We start from the raw sequence: 13,951 nt of genomic DNA, 5'->3' as shown, positions 1-13,951 counted from the left end.
TGCCACTCATCAGGCCTAATTCAGAAGTCAGTGGACGGCACCAGGGAATTGCAGGTCACATTTAGGTTAATGTCTTCCCGGCTCTTTATTTTTACTCACTATTTATCCAAAATTAGCTGCAATGACTTGGGACTATTGTACAAGCCGTCATTCACTATTAAAACATTCAAGTAGGTAATTTGTGGAATCACTGGAGTTTATAAAGTAAGATGTGACTTGATTGTGCTGGAAGTACCCTGTCTTGTATTTATATTCTTTTACTGTATATAAAATGGTAAAATCTTATTCAGCCGATCATCATAAAGTTGTCAGCCCATTTCTCTCAGCATGCACATGCATCCTCAGCTCAGCCAACTGTGCCTGCATTTTGCATGGAGAGAAGGAAATAGTCTGATCAGCCCAATCGCATCTGCGTTCCAGTGAAATGCATGCGATCAGTAAGCAGCACCCAGTGGGGCAAATTAACTTACCCGGTCCTGTTGCGATCCCCTATTCAGATGGTCCGCGATTCACATAGCTCGTGCGCCCGATATCCTGCATCCATCACTTCCCCGCTGAGGTCCGCCGGAGTTCAACTTCTTCTTCCTGGTGCTTGTAAGTGCGTGTCTTGCAACACAATTTGAAATGTTAAATCTCGCGCGTAGTCCAAATTCGTCTGGTTGTCCGATGGCCTGCCCCCCGATTTGTGTTGCATGCAAGCCGTCGCCAATGTGCCAAAATCCAATCATGTGCGCCAAAATCCCCTGTTAAATGCGACGCAAAACCCGACGAAAATGCTCCGCAGACCCTTGGTAAATAAGCCCCAGTGCCTTGCATTTCAACAATACAAGACAAGGGTGCTGGACACTGATCGCATGCATTTCAAGGGAAACGCATATGTGATTGGACTGAGGCCCGTCCCTGTGCGCTAGCGTTGCGTTTGTAAATGTGGCGTTTTGAACCCGTTTTTAGTCATGTGTTTTCAGTCTTTTAAAAAAACGCATCTGTTTTTGTTCATTTTTGTCCAATTTTCCCCAATGATTTTAATTAAAAAACAAAAAGGATGTTTTTTAACAGACTGAAAATGCCTGACTAAAAACAGACTAAAAACGGGTTCAAAATGCCACGTGTGACACCACCCGAATAGAATTGGGCTCGTTGAAATTGAACCCAATCCTGTCTCCTCCAACAACAGGGGATGGCGCATTAGCTGATCTATCATTGAAGTTTAAAGGTAACGAAATACGAAAATTACGTATTTATTAAACCGCATTTTCTGTATGTTAAATATATTGTTTTAAGGATTTTTTTTAAAAAAAACATAGTTTCATGTCACTAATTATTTTTAATAAAAGGTTCAATATTCTGCAGTTATTACTCAAACCCAAAGCCTAATAATAGACTGACAATTGCTAATCATGTAGGTATATGTATGCAGTAGTCACCTGATTTACAGACGAGACAGAAAGGATTATAATAGAAGATAATGGGGCAGATTTATCAAGCTGTCTGAAAGTCAGAATATTTCTAGTTGCCCATGGCAACCAATTACAGCTCAGCTTTCATTTGACCAGTGCTCATGAATAGTTTAAAGGGGAGCTGTGATTGGTTGCCATGGGCAACTAGAAGTATTCAGGCTTTCAGACAGCTTGATAAATCTGCCCCAAAATCTGTCACGGGTGCTCCATTGTGTCCTGGGTCGCTGACACACCTGTGCAGCCCTATGCACCCCTGCACGGCCACAGCATCCTGACTCACCTGACCGCGCTCCACCAATGTTTCCCCCGGTACGGCATGCGCCGGCTTCTCACGATTTAAAGGGCCAGCGTGCTGCTGATTGCGGCTTGGCCTCCCTTGTTCTATAAATAGCCGGTCTCTTTCTGCAAACCCCGCCGGTTCTTTGTGCTATATGCCTCTGAGAAAGCTGTACCCTACTATCTGTATGATTTCCGTTGTCACCTCAGGCTTCATTCTTGACTCTGATACTTTGCCGCCTGTCCTGACCTTCCGCTACGTCCCTGACTCTGATCCTGTGCTACCTGTCCTGACCTCCTACCTGTCCATGAATCCATCTCTACCCTACGATTCTGCATCTCGCCTTGGCCACCACCGTTAGCAAAGTCGCACCTGTGGAGCGACCTGGTGGTATCCCGCGGCAGCAAGTCCAACCCGCTTTGCGGCGGACTCTGGTGAAAGCTGGGTGCCACTTAGATTTTGTGAGTTCCTGCACTTCCTGTGCCTGAAATAAGTCATCACGTTTCAAGCCAGCAGGCCTGCTCCTGCCCAGATTCCCGGGGACTCATGTGGCCATAGACTTCATTATGGATCTTCCGCCATCTTCAGGTAATACCATCATCTGGGTGGTCACTAAGTTCTATAAAATGTCCCACTTCTTTCGTCTGCCGGGTCTGCTATCAGCTCCTCCTTTGTCAGCCTGTTCTTCCTCCACATCTTCCGGCTTCATGGACTTCCTCAGCATATCGTTTCAGACCAACGGGTCCAGTTTGTTTCCAAGTTCTGGTGTTCATTGTGCAGCCAACTGCAAGTTTAGCTGGACTTCTCCTTGGCTTATCATTTGCAGTCTAACTGGCAAGCGGAGAGGGTCAACCAGAATTTGGGCTGCTATCTTTGGCACTTTGTCTCCACTCAACTCAACAATTGGTCTAACCTCTTATCTTGGGTGGAATTCTCATACAATTTGCAGGACTCTGATTCTGCCGCAGCCTCCCTTCTTCTTTATTGTCTATGGATGATACCCACACCCTTCTCTCCCTCTGTCTGTCCCTTCTGAAGTTCCTGCGGCGGAAGAATTGGTTCTAGATCTCAAATCCATCTAGGAGCAAACACACCAATCTTAACTGCGGGTGTCCGGCCGCATCAAAACCTAGGCTGACAAGAAACGCAGGTCTCCTCCAGTCTTCTCCCCGGGTGATAAAGTGTGGCTGTCTTCTAGTTACGTCCGGCTGAAGATTCCCACCTACTAACTTGGTCCTCGTTTCTTGGGTCTATTTGAGGTGCTGAAGCGCATTAACCCTGTGGCGTATAAGCTTCATCTCCCTCTCACCATGCGCATCCTGAACTCCTTCCGTGTCTCACTTCTGAAGCCTGTCATCCTGAAGCGCTTCTCCGGGGAAGTGCCTCCTCCTGAGCCTGATTCCACCAATGTTTTTGAAATAAAGGAGGTCTTGGGTATGAAGATGGTCAGAGGGAAGTGGTTCTTACTTATCGACTGGAAGGGATTCGGGCCAGAAGAAAGATCCTGGGAGGCCAAAGACAACATCCTAGACCTCACTGTTCTCCAAGACTTTCTCCAGACCAAGAAGAGGGGGAGGCCGAAGTCAAGGGTGCTCCTGTGACCCATGTCCTGGTCAGAGGCGTGCACCCCTTTTGCCCCTCCCCCTCTCTGTACAATGACCTTTATATAGATAACACTGACCCATCATTACATCACTACTGACAATAGATGATGTCACAGCTTATCTCCTCCTCCTCCCTGTACAAGGACCTCTTTATAGATAACACTGACCCATTATTACATCACTACTGACAATAGATGATGTCACAGCTTATCTCCTCCCCCTCCCTCTACAATGACCTCTATATAGATATCACTGACCCATCATTACATCACTACTGACAATAGATGATGTCACAGCTTATCTCCTCCCCTCCCTGTACAATGAGCTCTATATAGATAACACTGACCCATCATTACATCACTACTGACAATAGGTGATGTCGCAGCTCATCTCCTCCCCCTCCCTGTACAATGACCTCTATATAGATAACACTGACCCATCATTACATCACTACTGACAATAGATGATGTCACAGCTTATCTCCTCCCCTCCCTGTACAATGACCTCTATATAGATAACACTGACCCATCATTACATCACTACTGACAATAGATGATGTCACAGCTTATCTCCTCCCCCCTCCCTGTACAATGACCTCTATATAGATAATACTGACCCATCATTACATCACTACTGACAATAGATGATGTCACAGCTTATCTCCTGCTCCCTCCCTGTACAATGACCTCTATATAGATAACACTGGCCCAGACTTGGGGAGTGTTGGACAGTTTTGCATTAGGGGTCTCTAATTTTTGGATAAACCCTGCACAGAAGTGCTAATCTCTAGCAGAAAAATTTTATTCTGCGCACTTCAGTGCAATTCGTATTCACCAACTTTGGGGTGCTGCCATTCTTGTTTCTTTTGTTTACTAATTATAGATTGCCAAAAAAAGCCAACTAGAACATTATTTTATATCAGATTTTAGTTTCATATCCACAGACCTTGCTCCATGTTACAGTTATAGGTTTAATCTTGCCTTCTCATTTGTGTACTCCACAAACACTGTCCTCTACGGTGGTTTAGTCTTATTGTACCGAAATATTCTTTCCATCGCAGAGATCATTAAAATGTAAATCAGTTGTGCGTCACCCATAACAATGTTCATGCAAAAGAAATTATTACACCTGTGTTTCCTTGTCATTGCACCCATGAATGGAGGTTTAAAAATACCACATAATTTTACTCTACCCTTTGGAATGTCCTTTACGTCCCACTTGAATTTAAAGGACATCTTACCACCAGGATGAAGGATTGTAAACCAAGCACATTTACATGCTGGTGTGTGCATACTCTGGCAGGATTCACTCTTCTTTTAGCTTCTTAAGCCCTTGTTTTTACAAAAATTTTTTAAAAAAATTATGCAAATTAGCTTAAGGGGCTCCAGGCTCCATTGACTTTTATTGAGCCTGGAGCCCCTCTGGCTCATTTGCATAATTTTTAAAACATTTTATAAATGGGATGGGGAGAGTTGTGGTGGGCGGACAGTCTACATAAAACTCTTACTCTATGCAGTAAAATTCTGCATGAAAATTAGAATGTATATAGCAACAAAATATTGTAAGCAAGAGCAACGAGAATCTAATGTGAAAGAAAAACCAACCAGGGTATTACAGAAAATTCAACCATTGACAATTACTACAGTTTGGGATCAATATATACACTCACCGGCCACTTTATTAGGTACACCTGTCCAACTGCTCGTTAACACTTAATTTCTAATCAGCCAATCACATGGCGGCAACTCGGTGCATTTAGGCATGTAGACATGGTCAAGACAATCTACTGCAGTTCAAACCGAGCATCAGTATGGGGAAGAAAGGTGATTTGATGCCTTTGAACGTGGCATGGTTGTTGGTGCCAGAAGGGCTGGTCTGAGTATTTCAGAAACTGCTGATCTACTGGGATTTTCACGCACAACCATCTCTAGGGTTTACAGAGAATGGTCCGAAAAAGAAAAAACATCCAGTGAGTGGCAGTTCTGTGGGCGAAAATGCCTTGTTGATGCCAAAGGTCAGAGGAGAATGGGCAGGCTGGTTCGAGCTGATAGAAAGGCAACAGTGACTCAAATCACCATCCGTTACAACCAAGGTAGGCAGAAGAGCATCTCTGAATGCACAGTACGTCGAACTTTGAGGCGATGGGCTACAGCAGCAGAAGACCACACCGGGTGCCACTCCTTTCAGCTAAGAACAGGAAACTGAGGCTACAATTTGCACAAGCTCATCGAAATTGGACAGTAGAAGATTGGAAAAACGTTGCCTGGTCTGATGAGTCTCGATTTCTGCTGCAACATTCGGATGGAAGGGTCAGAATTTGGCGTCAACAACATGAAAGCATGGATCCATCCTGCCTTGTATCAACGGTTCAGGCTGGTGGTGGTGGTGTCATGGTGTGGGGAATATTTTCTTGGCACTCTTTTCGCCCCTTGGTACAAATTGAGCATCGTTGCAACGCCACAGCCTACCTGAGTATTGTTGCTGACCATGTCCATCCCTTTATGACCACAATGTACCCTGTAACATCTGATGGCTACTTTCAGCAGGATAATGCGCCATGTCATAAAGCTGGAATCATCTCAGACTGGTTTCTTGAACATGACAATGAGGTCACTGTACTCAAATGGCTTCCACAGTCACCAGATCTCAATCCAATAGAGCATCTTTGGGATGTGGTGGAACGGGAGATTCGCATCATGGATGTGCAGCCGACAAATCTGCGGCAACTGTGTGATGCCATCATGTCAATATGGACCAAAATCTCTGAGGAATGCTTCCAGCACCTTGTTGAATCTATGCCACGAAGAATTGAGGCAGTTCTGAAGGCAAATGGGGGTCCAACCCGTTACTAGCATGGTGTACCTAATAAAGTGGCCGGTGAGTGTATTATCCCTGTACTGTGACATCACTGTGTGTATTATCCCTGTACTGTGACATCACTGTGTGTATTATCCCTATACAGTGACATCACTGGGGCAGATTTACTTACCCGGTCCTGTCGCGATCCAGCGGTGCATTGTTCGACGAGGATTCGGGTCTGCCGCGATTCACTAAGATCGTGCGCCCAAGTTCCTGCATCCGTCACTTCTGCGCAGAGGTCCGCCGGAGTTCACCTGCTTCTTCCCGATGCTTGTAAGTGCGTGTCTTGCGTCACAATTCTAAATGTTAGATCTTGCGCGTTGTCCGAATCCAAATTTTGTCCGACGTCCCCCCCCATTTCTGCCGCGTGCGAGCCGGCGCTGATGCGCCAAAATCTGATCGTGTGCGGCAAAAAATCCTGGGGCAATTCGGCGCATAATGGAAATCGGCAGGAAACCCGAAGAAAATGCGCTCCGCAGGCCCTTAGTAAATGAGCCCCACTGTGTGTATTATCCCTGTACTGTGACATCACTGTGTGTATTATCCCTGTACTGTGACATCACTGTGTGTATTATCCTTGTACTGTGACATCACTGTGTATATTATCCCTGTACTGTAACATCACTGTGTGTAATATCCCTGTACTATGACATCACTGTATGTATTATCCCTGTACTGTGACATCACTGTATGTATTATCCCTGTACTGTGACATCACTGTGTGTATTATCTCTGCACTGTGACACCACTGTGTGTATTATCCCTGTACTGTGATATCACTGTGTGTATTATCCTTGTACTGTGACATCACTGTGTATATTATCCCTGTACTGTGACATCACTGTGTGTATTATCCCTGTACTGTGACATCACTGTATGTATTATCCCTGTACTGTGAAATCACTGTATGTATTATCCCTGTACTGTGACATCACTGTGTGTATTATCCCTGTACTGTGACATCACTGTGTATATTATCTATGCACTATGACGTCATTGTGTGTATTATCCCTGTACTGTGACATCACTGTGTGTATGATGTATGTACTGTGACATCACTGTGTGTATTATCCCTGTACTGTGACATCACTGTGTGTTATCCCTGTACTGTGACATCACTGTGTGTTATCCCTGTACTGTGACATCACTGTGTGTATTATCCCTGTACTGTGACATCACTGTGTGTTATCCCTGTACTGTGACATTACTGACTATCATTGTCTAATCCTTTTCAAATCTAAGTCGCTAAAAAAGAGAAAAAATATATTCGTAGAAACTGATCAAACAATAAAATAAATCCAAGGTCATACCAGCCTAATAATTAGAAGAAATATTACTATTTGTCTGATATAAAAATTCTAAATCTCTCGGTAATTAAGGATCTTTAAGATTGCAATATTATTCAAGGGCAAACTGGGAAATCCCTTGATAGGATTTTCTATCATTTAACATTAACCCGGTCTTGTGATTTTTCCGATAGGTCATTGCTTGTGAGCAGCAGTATGATTACTCCTATGATGTCCGCTGTGATGTTTGGTCCCTGGGGATTACAGCCATCGAGCTGGCAGACGGAGATCCGCCTTTGTCCTCTATGCATCCAGTGAAAGCTCTCTTCAAGATCCCCAGGTAGGACACTAGATGGCTGTCTTGATTCACTGGATGTTTAGTAAAATTCTGAGAAAATACAAATTTAACTATGCAATGTAAAAAAAAAAAAAAAGAAAGATACCAAAACAAAACAGATAGGGAGTAATAAATTGACATGTTGGTTGTGCGTATTTGTATGCCATTACCCAGAAGCCTTCGGTGCAGTTTATCTATGCCTGACAATGGCATGAAGTAATCGAGCATATTATATCTCTTTTTGTTCTTTACAATTTCACTCTAAAAAAAGGAGAAATACAATTTTTTTCTGACTTTAAAAAACATCTTAAAGGCTTATACTTATTTGTATGCCCTTTGGAGGGCATTGTTGGACTACATAACAAAAACAACCCCCCACCCTCCCATGATGCCTACAATTCGCTACGTCAAGTGCTACGTGAATAGTCACTTGGTTTTTTGGCGGAGAATCTCCGTTCCATTAAAATCAATGCACTCCAGCTGATTTCAATGGGGGCTCCTGCAGTGACCTTTATACAACAGCCCCCTTAGCTATAGCAATTGACTGCAATCAGTGAGACCCCCAGTCTAAAGAGAGATTGTCCAAACCATACATCTTAGAATGGAACATTGTTAATAAATTTGCATTTAAAAATGTCAAAAAAAAATTTGAGAAATCAAAACAAAAGTTTTCGACTCAAGGTTTAAAATGAAAAAGAAATGATGAAAATGTAATCTAAATCTCCAATGTGAATAGTGTTAGCCGCCGCAAAGCAGAACAATGACAATATTTATCCCGAGCTCTCGTCACATTCATACAATTACTGTCGCCTTTCACATCTTTCCATGATTGCAATTTGCATTTCTGATTAGCTCAATTTATATGCAGATGAGGTCGTGCGTCATAATGTTATCTACTTTTACCCAGCCCAGGCTTCAATAACTCACCAGCATGAAATAATGAATCAGACACGAGCGGCCGTCTATCTTGTTGCCTTTGGAGGAACGTAGAACAGGTCACAGCCATTACTGTAGCAAGGGGAGGTTCCAAATATCAAAGCGAAAAAAACCCATATGTTCTATCAGATGAACGGATGAAAGGTGTTCAGGGATAGCGATCACAGCGGTGCGGAATACAAAAGATTAATAGGGAGATTAGGAGATATGAATAAATACATAATTGTAGGATTTCTTTGTGTTCTGCAGTTTAAACGGTTTCATATTAATGGGTACAAAGCTTCGGAACATTTACGATGATGATCGGCTTAGCAAGACAATCTGTTTTGCAGTAATTTACTTTGTAGGGCAATAATAGCTTGTAGGCAATAATAATAATAATTATAATAATAATAATTCCTTTATTTATATAGCACACACAGATACTGCAGCCTTGTCCCTAATGGGGCTCACAATCTGATCAACCTACCAGTATGTTTTGGAGTGTGGGAGGAAACTGGAGGAAACCCACACAAACATGGAGAGAACATACAGATGTTTTGCAGATGTTGACCCTGGGACTTGAACCCAGGTCTCCAGTGCTGCAAGGCTGTAATGCTAACCACTGAGCCACCGTGCCGCCCTAGGTGATGGGTGAATCTCTTGGTCTTCTTCTGGAGAGATATTAAAAACTTCAGCCTGGTAATAGCATATGATTCATAGTATGCATCCTATTGACCTATATTAGCTTTCACTTTATATCATGCTCCTACACACTTCCAGTGGTGAGATATGGTTTTTTGGAACCATGACATGGACCACTGATTACCGCCTTATGTCCACCACCTACATGCTCCCATTGGTGGGAAATGGTTCTTTGGAACCATGACATGGACCACTGATTACCGCCTTATGTCCACCACCTACATGCTCCTATTGGTGGGAAATGGTTCTTTGGAACCATGACATGGACCACTGATTACCGCCTTATGTCCACCACCTACATGCTCCCATTGGTTGGAAGGTTTTTAGGATACACGGCAAAGACCACTGATTACAACCACTCCTCATACTACTATTTGCCCCAATTGGTGGCAAATCTATATGATAGACCAAAGTTTAATACAGCTTCTTAAAGGACAGTAAACTGATGGTAGATGTGTCCTAATAAGAAGGTCTTGAGGAACATCGTTTCCCAGGATGTCTTTTATTATAACTCAATAGGCCACAAATATAGAGTTATAAAAGCTATGCTAATTACCATGGGGCACTTAGGCAATGCCACCCAAGCACCTAAGGGACCTTTGTATATTTATTTATACATAAATTTAAAAAATGAGGCTCCTTGAGGAGCTCGGGTGACATAGCCTGAACGCCCCAAGGTAATTAGCATAACTTTTATAACTCTTATATTAGGACACATCTACCATCAGTAAACTGATGGTAGATGTCCTTTAAGCTTTAACAAGTCCCTGTTGGTGGCGAATGATTCTTTGCATGTATGTGATAGACCAAGTTTACCATCATTCATTACGTTCCTCTATGTCTCCAGCAGTGGCAAATGATTCATTGAAGGCATAAGATAGACCAAAGCTTACTACTTCTAGTTACATTCCTACATGCCTCCAGCGGTGGTAAATGGTTGATAGAGCGAAGCTTACCACTTCTCATTACTTTCCTCTATGCCTCCACTGGTGGCAAATGGACCTCTGGATGGACGGCATGGACCACTGCTTACCAGCTTTATTGTCCTACCCTTACAGTGGTGACAAATAATTCTATGGATGTCTGCCATGGATTACCGCTACTCTTCATACTTCTTCGTGCCCCCATCGGAAGCAAATTGTTCTTGGCACACATGCCTACCACCGGTCATACTCACATTCTCCCATTAGAGGATAGCATGTTTGCACCCAAAAATAACACCATACAGACAAGTTATCCAAAAATATTAATGTTCTAATATAACGATGTGTTGACTCAACGCTTGCAGCGCCACGTAGAAGGAATCCTTGGATCATTGCCTCTGCACTCTGCAAATGGGACAATTATGATAATTTGCTGGAATAGAAATTTGGGCACATCTAAGACAAAATAGCAATGTTCTTATGATTGAAATATTGCTACTATTATTTACTACTCATATTTGATATCTGTAGACGATTTTGGACTGCTCTCAGTTTGTTGAGTCAATCGGTAGATTGCGTGGTCAACAGTAAAAGCATAGTCTACTCCTGTGTGAAGGAGCCACTAAGTAAGTGCATTGGGTGCATGTCCTCACACAAATGCTCCACAGCCCTTACCCCTGCTCCGAATTATTGCTGTAATTTACCAGATAAATGACCAAAAGAATCCTTACTTTTTAAGGACTGGATATTTTAAAATGATTGTTGTGGTCAGTAGAGATTAGTGGACCCAAAATGTAATATTTGAGTCTGTGTGAACTTTACGGGTTCAAATCCCCAAACACAGACTTCAGTCAAAGGTTTGGGTCTGGCTCAACGATTTCGGGCGTTAGCGGTTGGTCCAGTTACCCTTTTCTAAGCTGAACCCTCCATACCCAATTTGTTCCGCCCATCCCTAAAGTATAAATGGGAGATACTGGGGCAGATTTACTTACCCGGTCCATTCGCGATCCAGCGGCGCGTTCTCTGCGCTGGATTCGGGTCCGGCCGGGATTCATTAAGGTAGTTCCTCCGCCGTCCACCAGGTGGCGCTGCTGCGCTGAAAAGCATCGGAACGTGCTGGAGTTCACCGAGCCGGGCTGAGTGAAGGTAAGTGCAAGCTCCGCAACAGATTTTTTTTTTAAAAAATGCGGCGGTTTTTCCGAATCCGTAGCGTTTTCGTTCGGCCACGCCCCCGATTTCCATCGCGTGCATGCCAGCGCCGATGCGCCACAATCCGATCGCGTGCGCCAAAATCCCGGGCAATTCAGGGGAAATTGGCGCAAATCGGAAATATTCGGGTAACACGTCGGGAAAACACGAATCGGGCCCTTAGTAAATGACCCCCATTATATTTTTGCATGTTTGCAGTCAGATGCAGCTACTTCTCCTCCATGAATATATACACTCACCGGCCACTTTATTAGGTACACCTTGCTAGTAACGGGTAGGACCCCCTTTTGCCTTCAGAACTGCCTCAATTCTTCGTGGCATAGATTCAACAAGGTGCTGGAAGCATTCCTCAGAGATTTTGGTCCATATTGACATGATGGCATCACACAGTTGCCGCAGATTTGTCGGCTGCACATCCATGATGCGAATCTCCCGTTCCACCACATCCCAAAGATGCTCTATTGGATTGAGATCTGGTGACTGTGGAGGCCATTTGAGTCCAGTGACCTCATTGTCATGTTCAAGAAACCAGTCTGAGATGATTCCAGCTTTATGACATGGGGCATTATCCTGCTGAAAGTAGCCATCAGATGTTGGGTACATTGTGGTCATAAAGGGATGGACATGGTCAGCAACAATACTCAGGTAGGCTGTGGCGTTGCAACGATGCTCCATTGGTACCAAGGGGCCCAAAGAGTGCCAAGAAAATATTCCCCACACCATGACACCACCACCACCAGCCTGAACCGTTGATACAAGGCAGGATGGATCCATGCTTTCATGTTGTTGACGCCAAATTCTTACCCTACCATCCGAATGTCGCAGCAGAAATCGAGGCTCATCAGACCAGGAAACATTTTTCGAATCTTCTACTGTCCAATTTCGATGAGCTTGTGCAAATTGTAGCCTCAGTTTCCTGTTCTTAGCTGAAAGGAGTGGCACCCGGTGTGGTCTTCTGCTGCTGTAGCCCATCTGCCTCAAAGTTCGGCATACTGTGCGTTCAGAGATGCTCTTCTGCCTACCTTGGTTGTAACGGGTGGCGATTTGAGACACTGTTGCCTTTCTATCAGCTCGAACCAGTCTGCCCATTCTCCTCTGACCTCTGGCATCAACAAGGCATTTCCGCCCACAGAACTGCCGCTCACTGGATGTTTTTTCTTTTTCGGACCATTCTCTGTAAACCCTAGAGATGTTTGTGTGTGAAAATCCCAGTAGATCAGCAGTTTCTGAAATACTCAGACCAGCCCTTCTGGCACCAACAACCATGCCACGTTCAAAGGCATCAAATCACCTTTCTTCCCGATACTGATGCTCGGTTTGAACTGTAGGAGATTGTCTTGACCATGTCTACATGCCTAAATGCACTGAGTTGCCGCCATGTGATTGGCTGATTAGAAATTAAGTGTTAACGAGCAGTTGGACAGGTGTACAGGGTAATAAAGTGGCCGGTGAGTGTATATACAGGGAGCAAAATTCTGCCAGACACCAGTGAACAACGGACCGTTTCGCTTTCCCTTCATTTCTTCGGGTTTCCGAAGAAACCCGTAGAAGCACAGGCAGCGCAAGACGGTCCGTTGTTCACTGGTGTCTGGCAGAATTTTGCTCCCTGTATGGCTTGAATAAAAAGATATTCACAGTTTGTGGTGAGTGCACAATTTTTCTTTTTCTTCTGAAGAGATAAAACATTATTACAATTTCTTAAACAAAACCATTAATACTTGCATCAATCAGTATCATTTAGAGATGAGCAAATCATTTCTTTGATAGATTTGGCACGAATCTGAAGATTTTCTGGGAGTGAATTTTTTCTGATTCACCATGGACAAAGCGATGCTGCTTCAATTGTCATGGAAATTAGTATATAATCTCCCCTAGTCCTCTTAAACACGGATTTTACCCATTTCGTTTCCTTCATTTTCAACATTTTTTTTTTTAATCAGGGTTAGGGTTATGGTTGGCATTAGGCCCCTTCCACACTAGCGAGTGTGATGCGATGAACTCGCATCACACTCGCAACGCAAGCTGCCGGGAACGCACGGCCCGAACCCTGCACCGCGGGAGTGAACTGACATGCTGAGTTCACTCCCGCGGTGCAGCGTTCGGGCCGTGCGTTCCCGGCAGCTTGCGTTGCGAGTGTGATGCGAGTTCATCGCATCACACTCGCTAGTGTGGAAGGGGCCTTAGGGTTAGTGTTAAGGTTAGGGTTAACCCTAATTCTAACACTAACATTGCCCAAACACTAATCTTAAGTCTGACCCAAAAACTAACTCTAACCCTAATAAAAAAATAAATAAATATAATTGTTTAATGGAAATCAACCATCTAAAGCCATCATGATGAACCAGGGACACTTACTCTTAGATCCAGGCACTTTGACTG

The 13,951-nt window shown here is 43.9% G+C and overlaps 1 protein-coding gene across 1 annotated transcript in view; it reads left to right on the top strand.

The window, feature by feature from the left end:
• The window catches only part of MYO3B (myosin IIIB), a 250,467-nt gene that overhangs the window by 28,793 nt on the left and 207,723 nt on the right, over window positions 1-13,951 (top strand). Inside the window, exon 7 of the mRNA XM_072121763.1 lies at window positions 7,678-7,823. Coding sequence (XP_071977864.1) covers window positions 7,678-7,823 — 146 coding nt within the window. The remainder of the gene's footprint in view (window positions 1-7,677; window positions 7,824-13,951) is intronic.

This window comes from Engystomops pustulosus, chromosome 8 (genome assembly GCF_040894005.1).
Source record: "Engystomops pustulosus chromosome 8, aEngPut4.maternal, whole genome shotgun sequence".
In the NCBI taxonomy this organism is placed as follows: Eukaryota; Metazoa; Chordata; class Amphibia; order Anura; family Leptodactylidae; genus Engystomops; species Engystomops pustulosus.
This window is presented reverse-complemented; position numbering and strand designations above follow the sequence as displayed.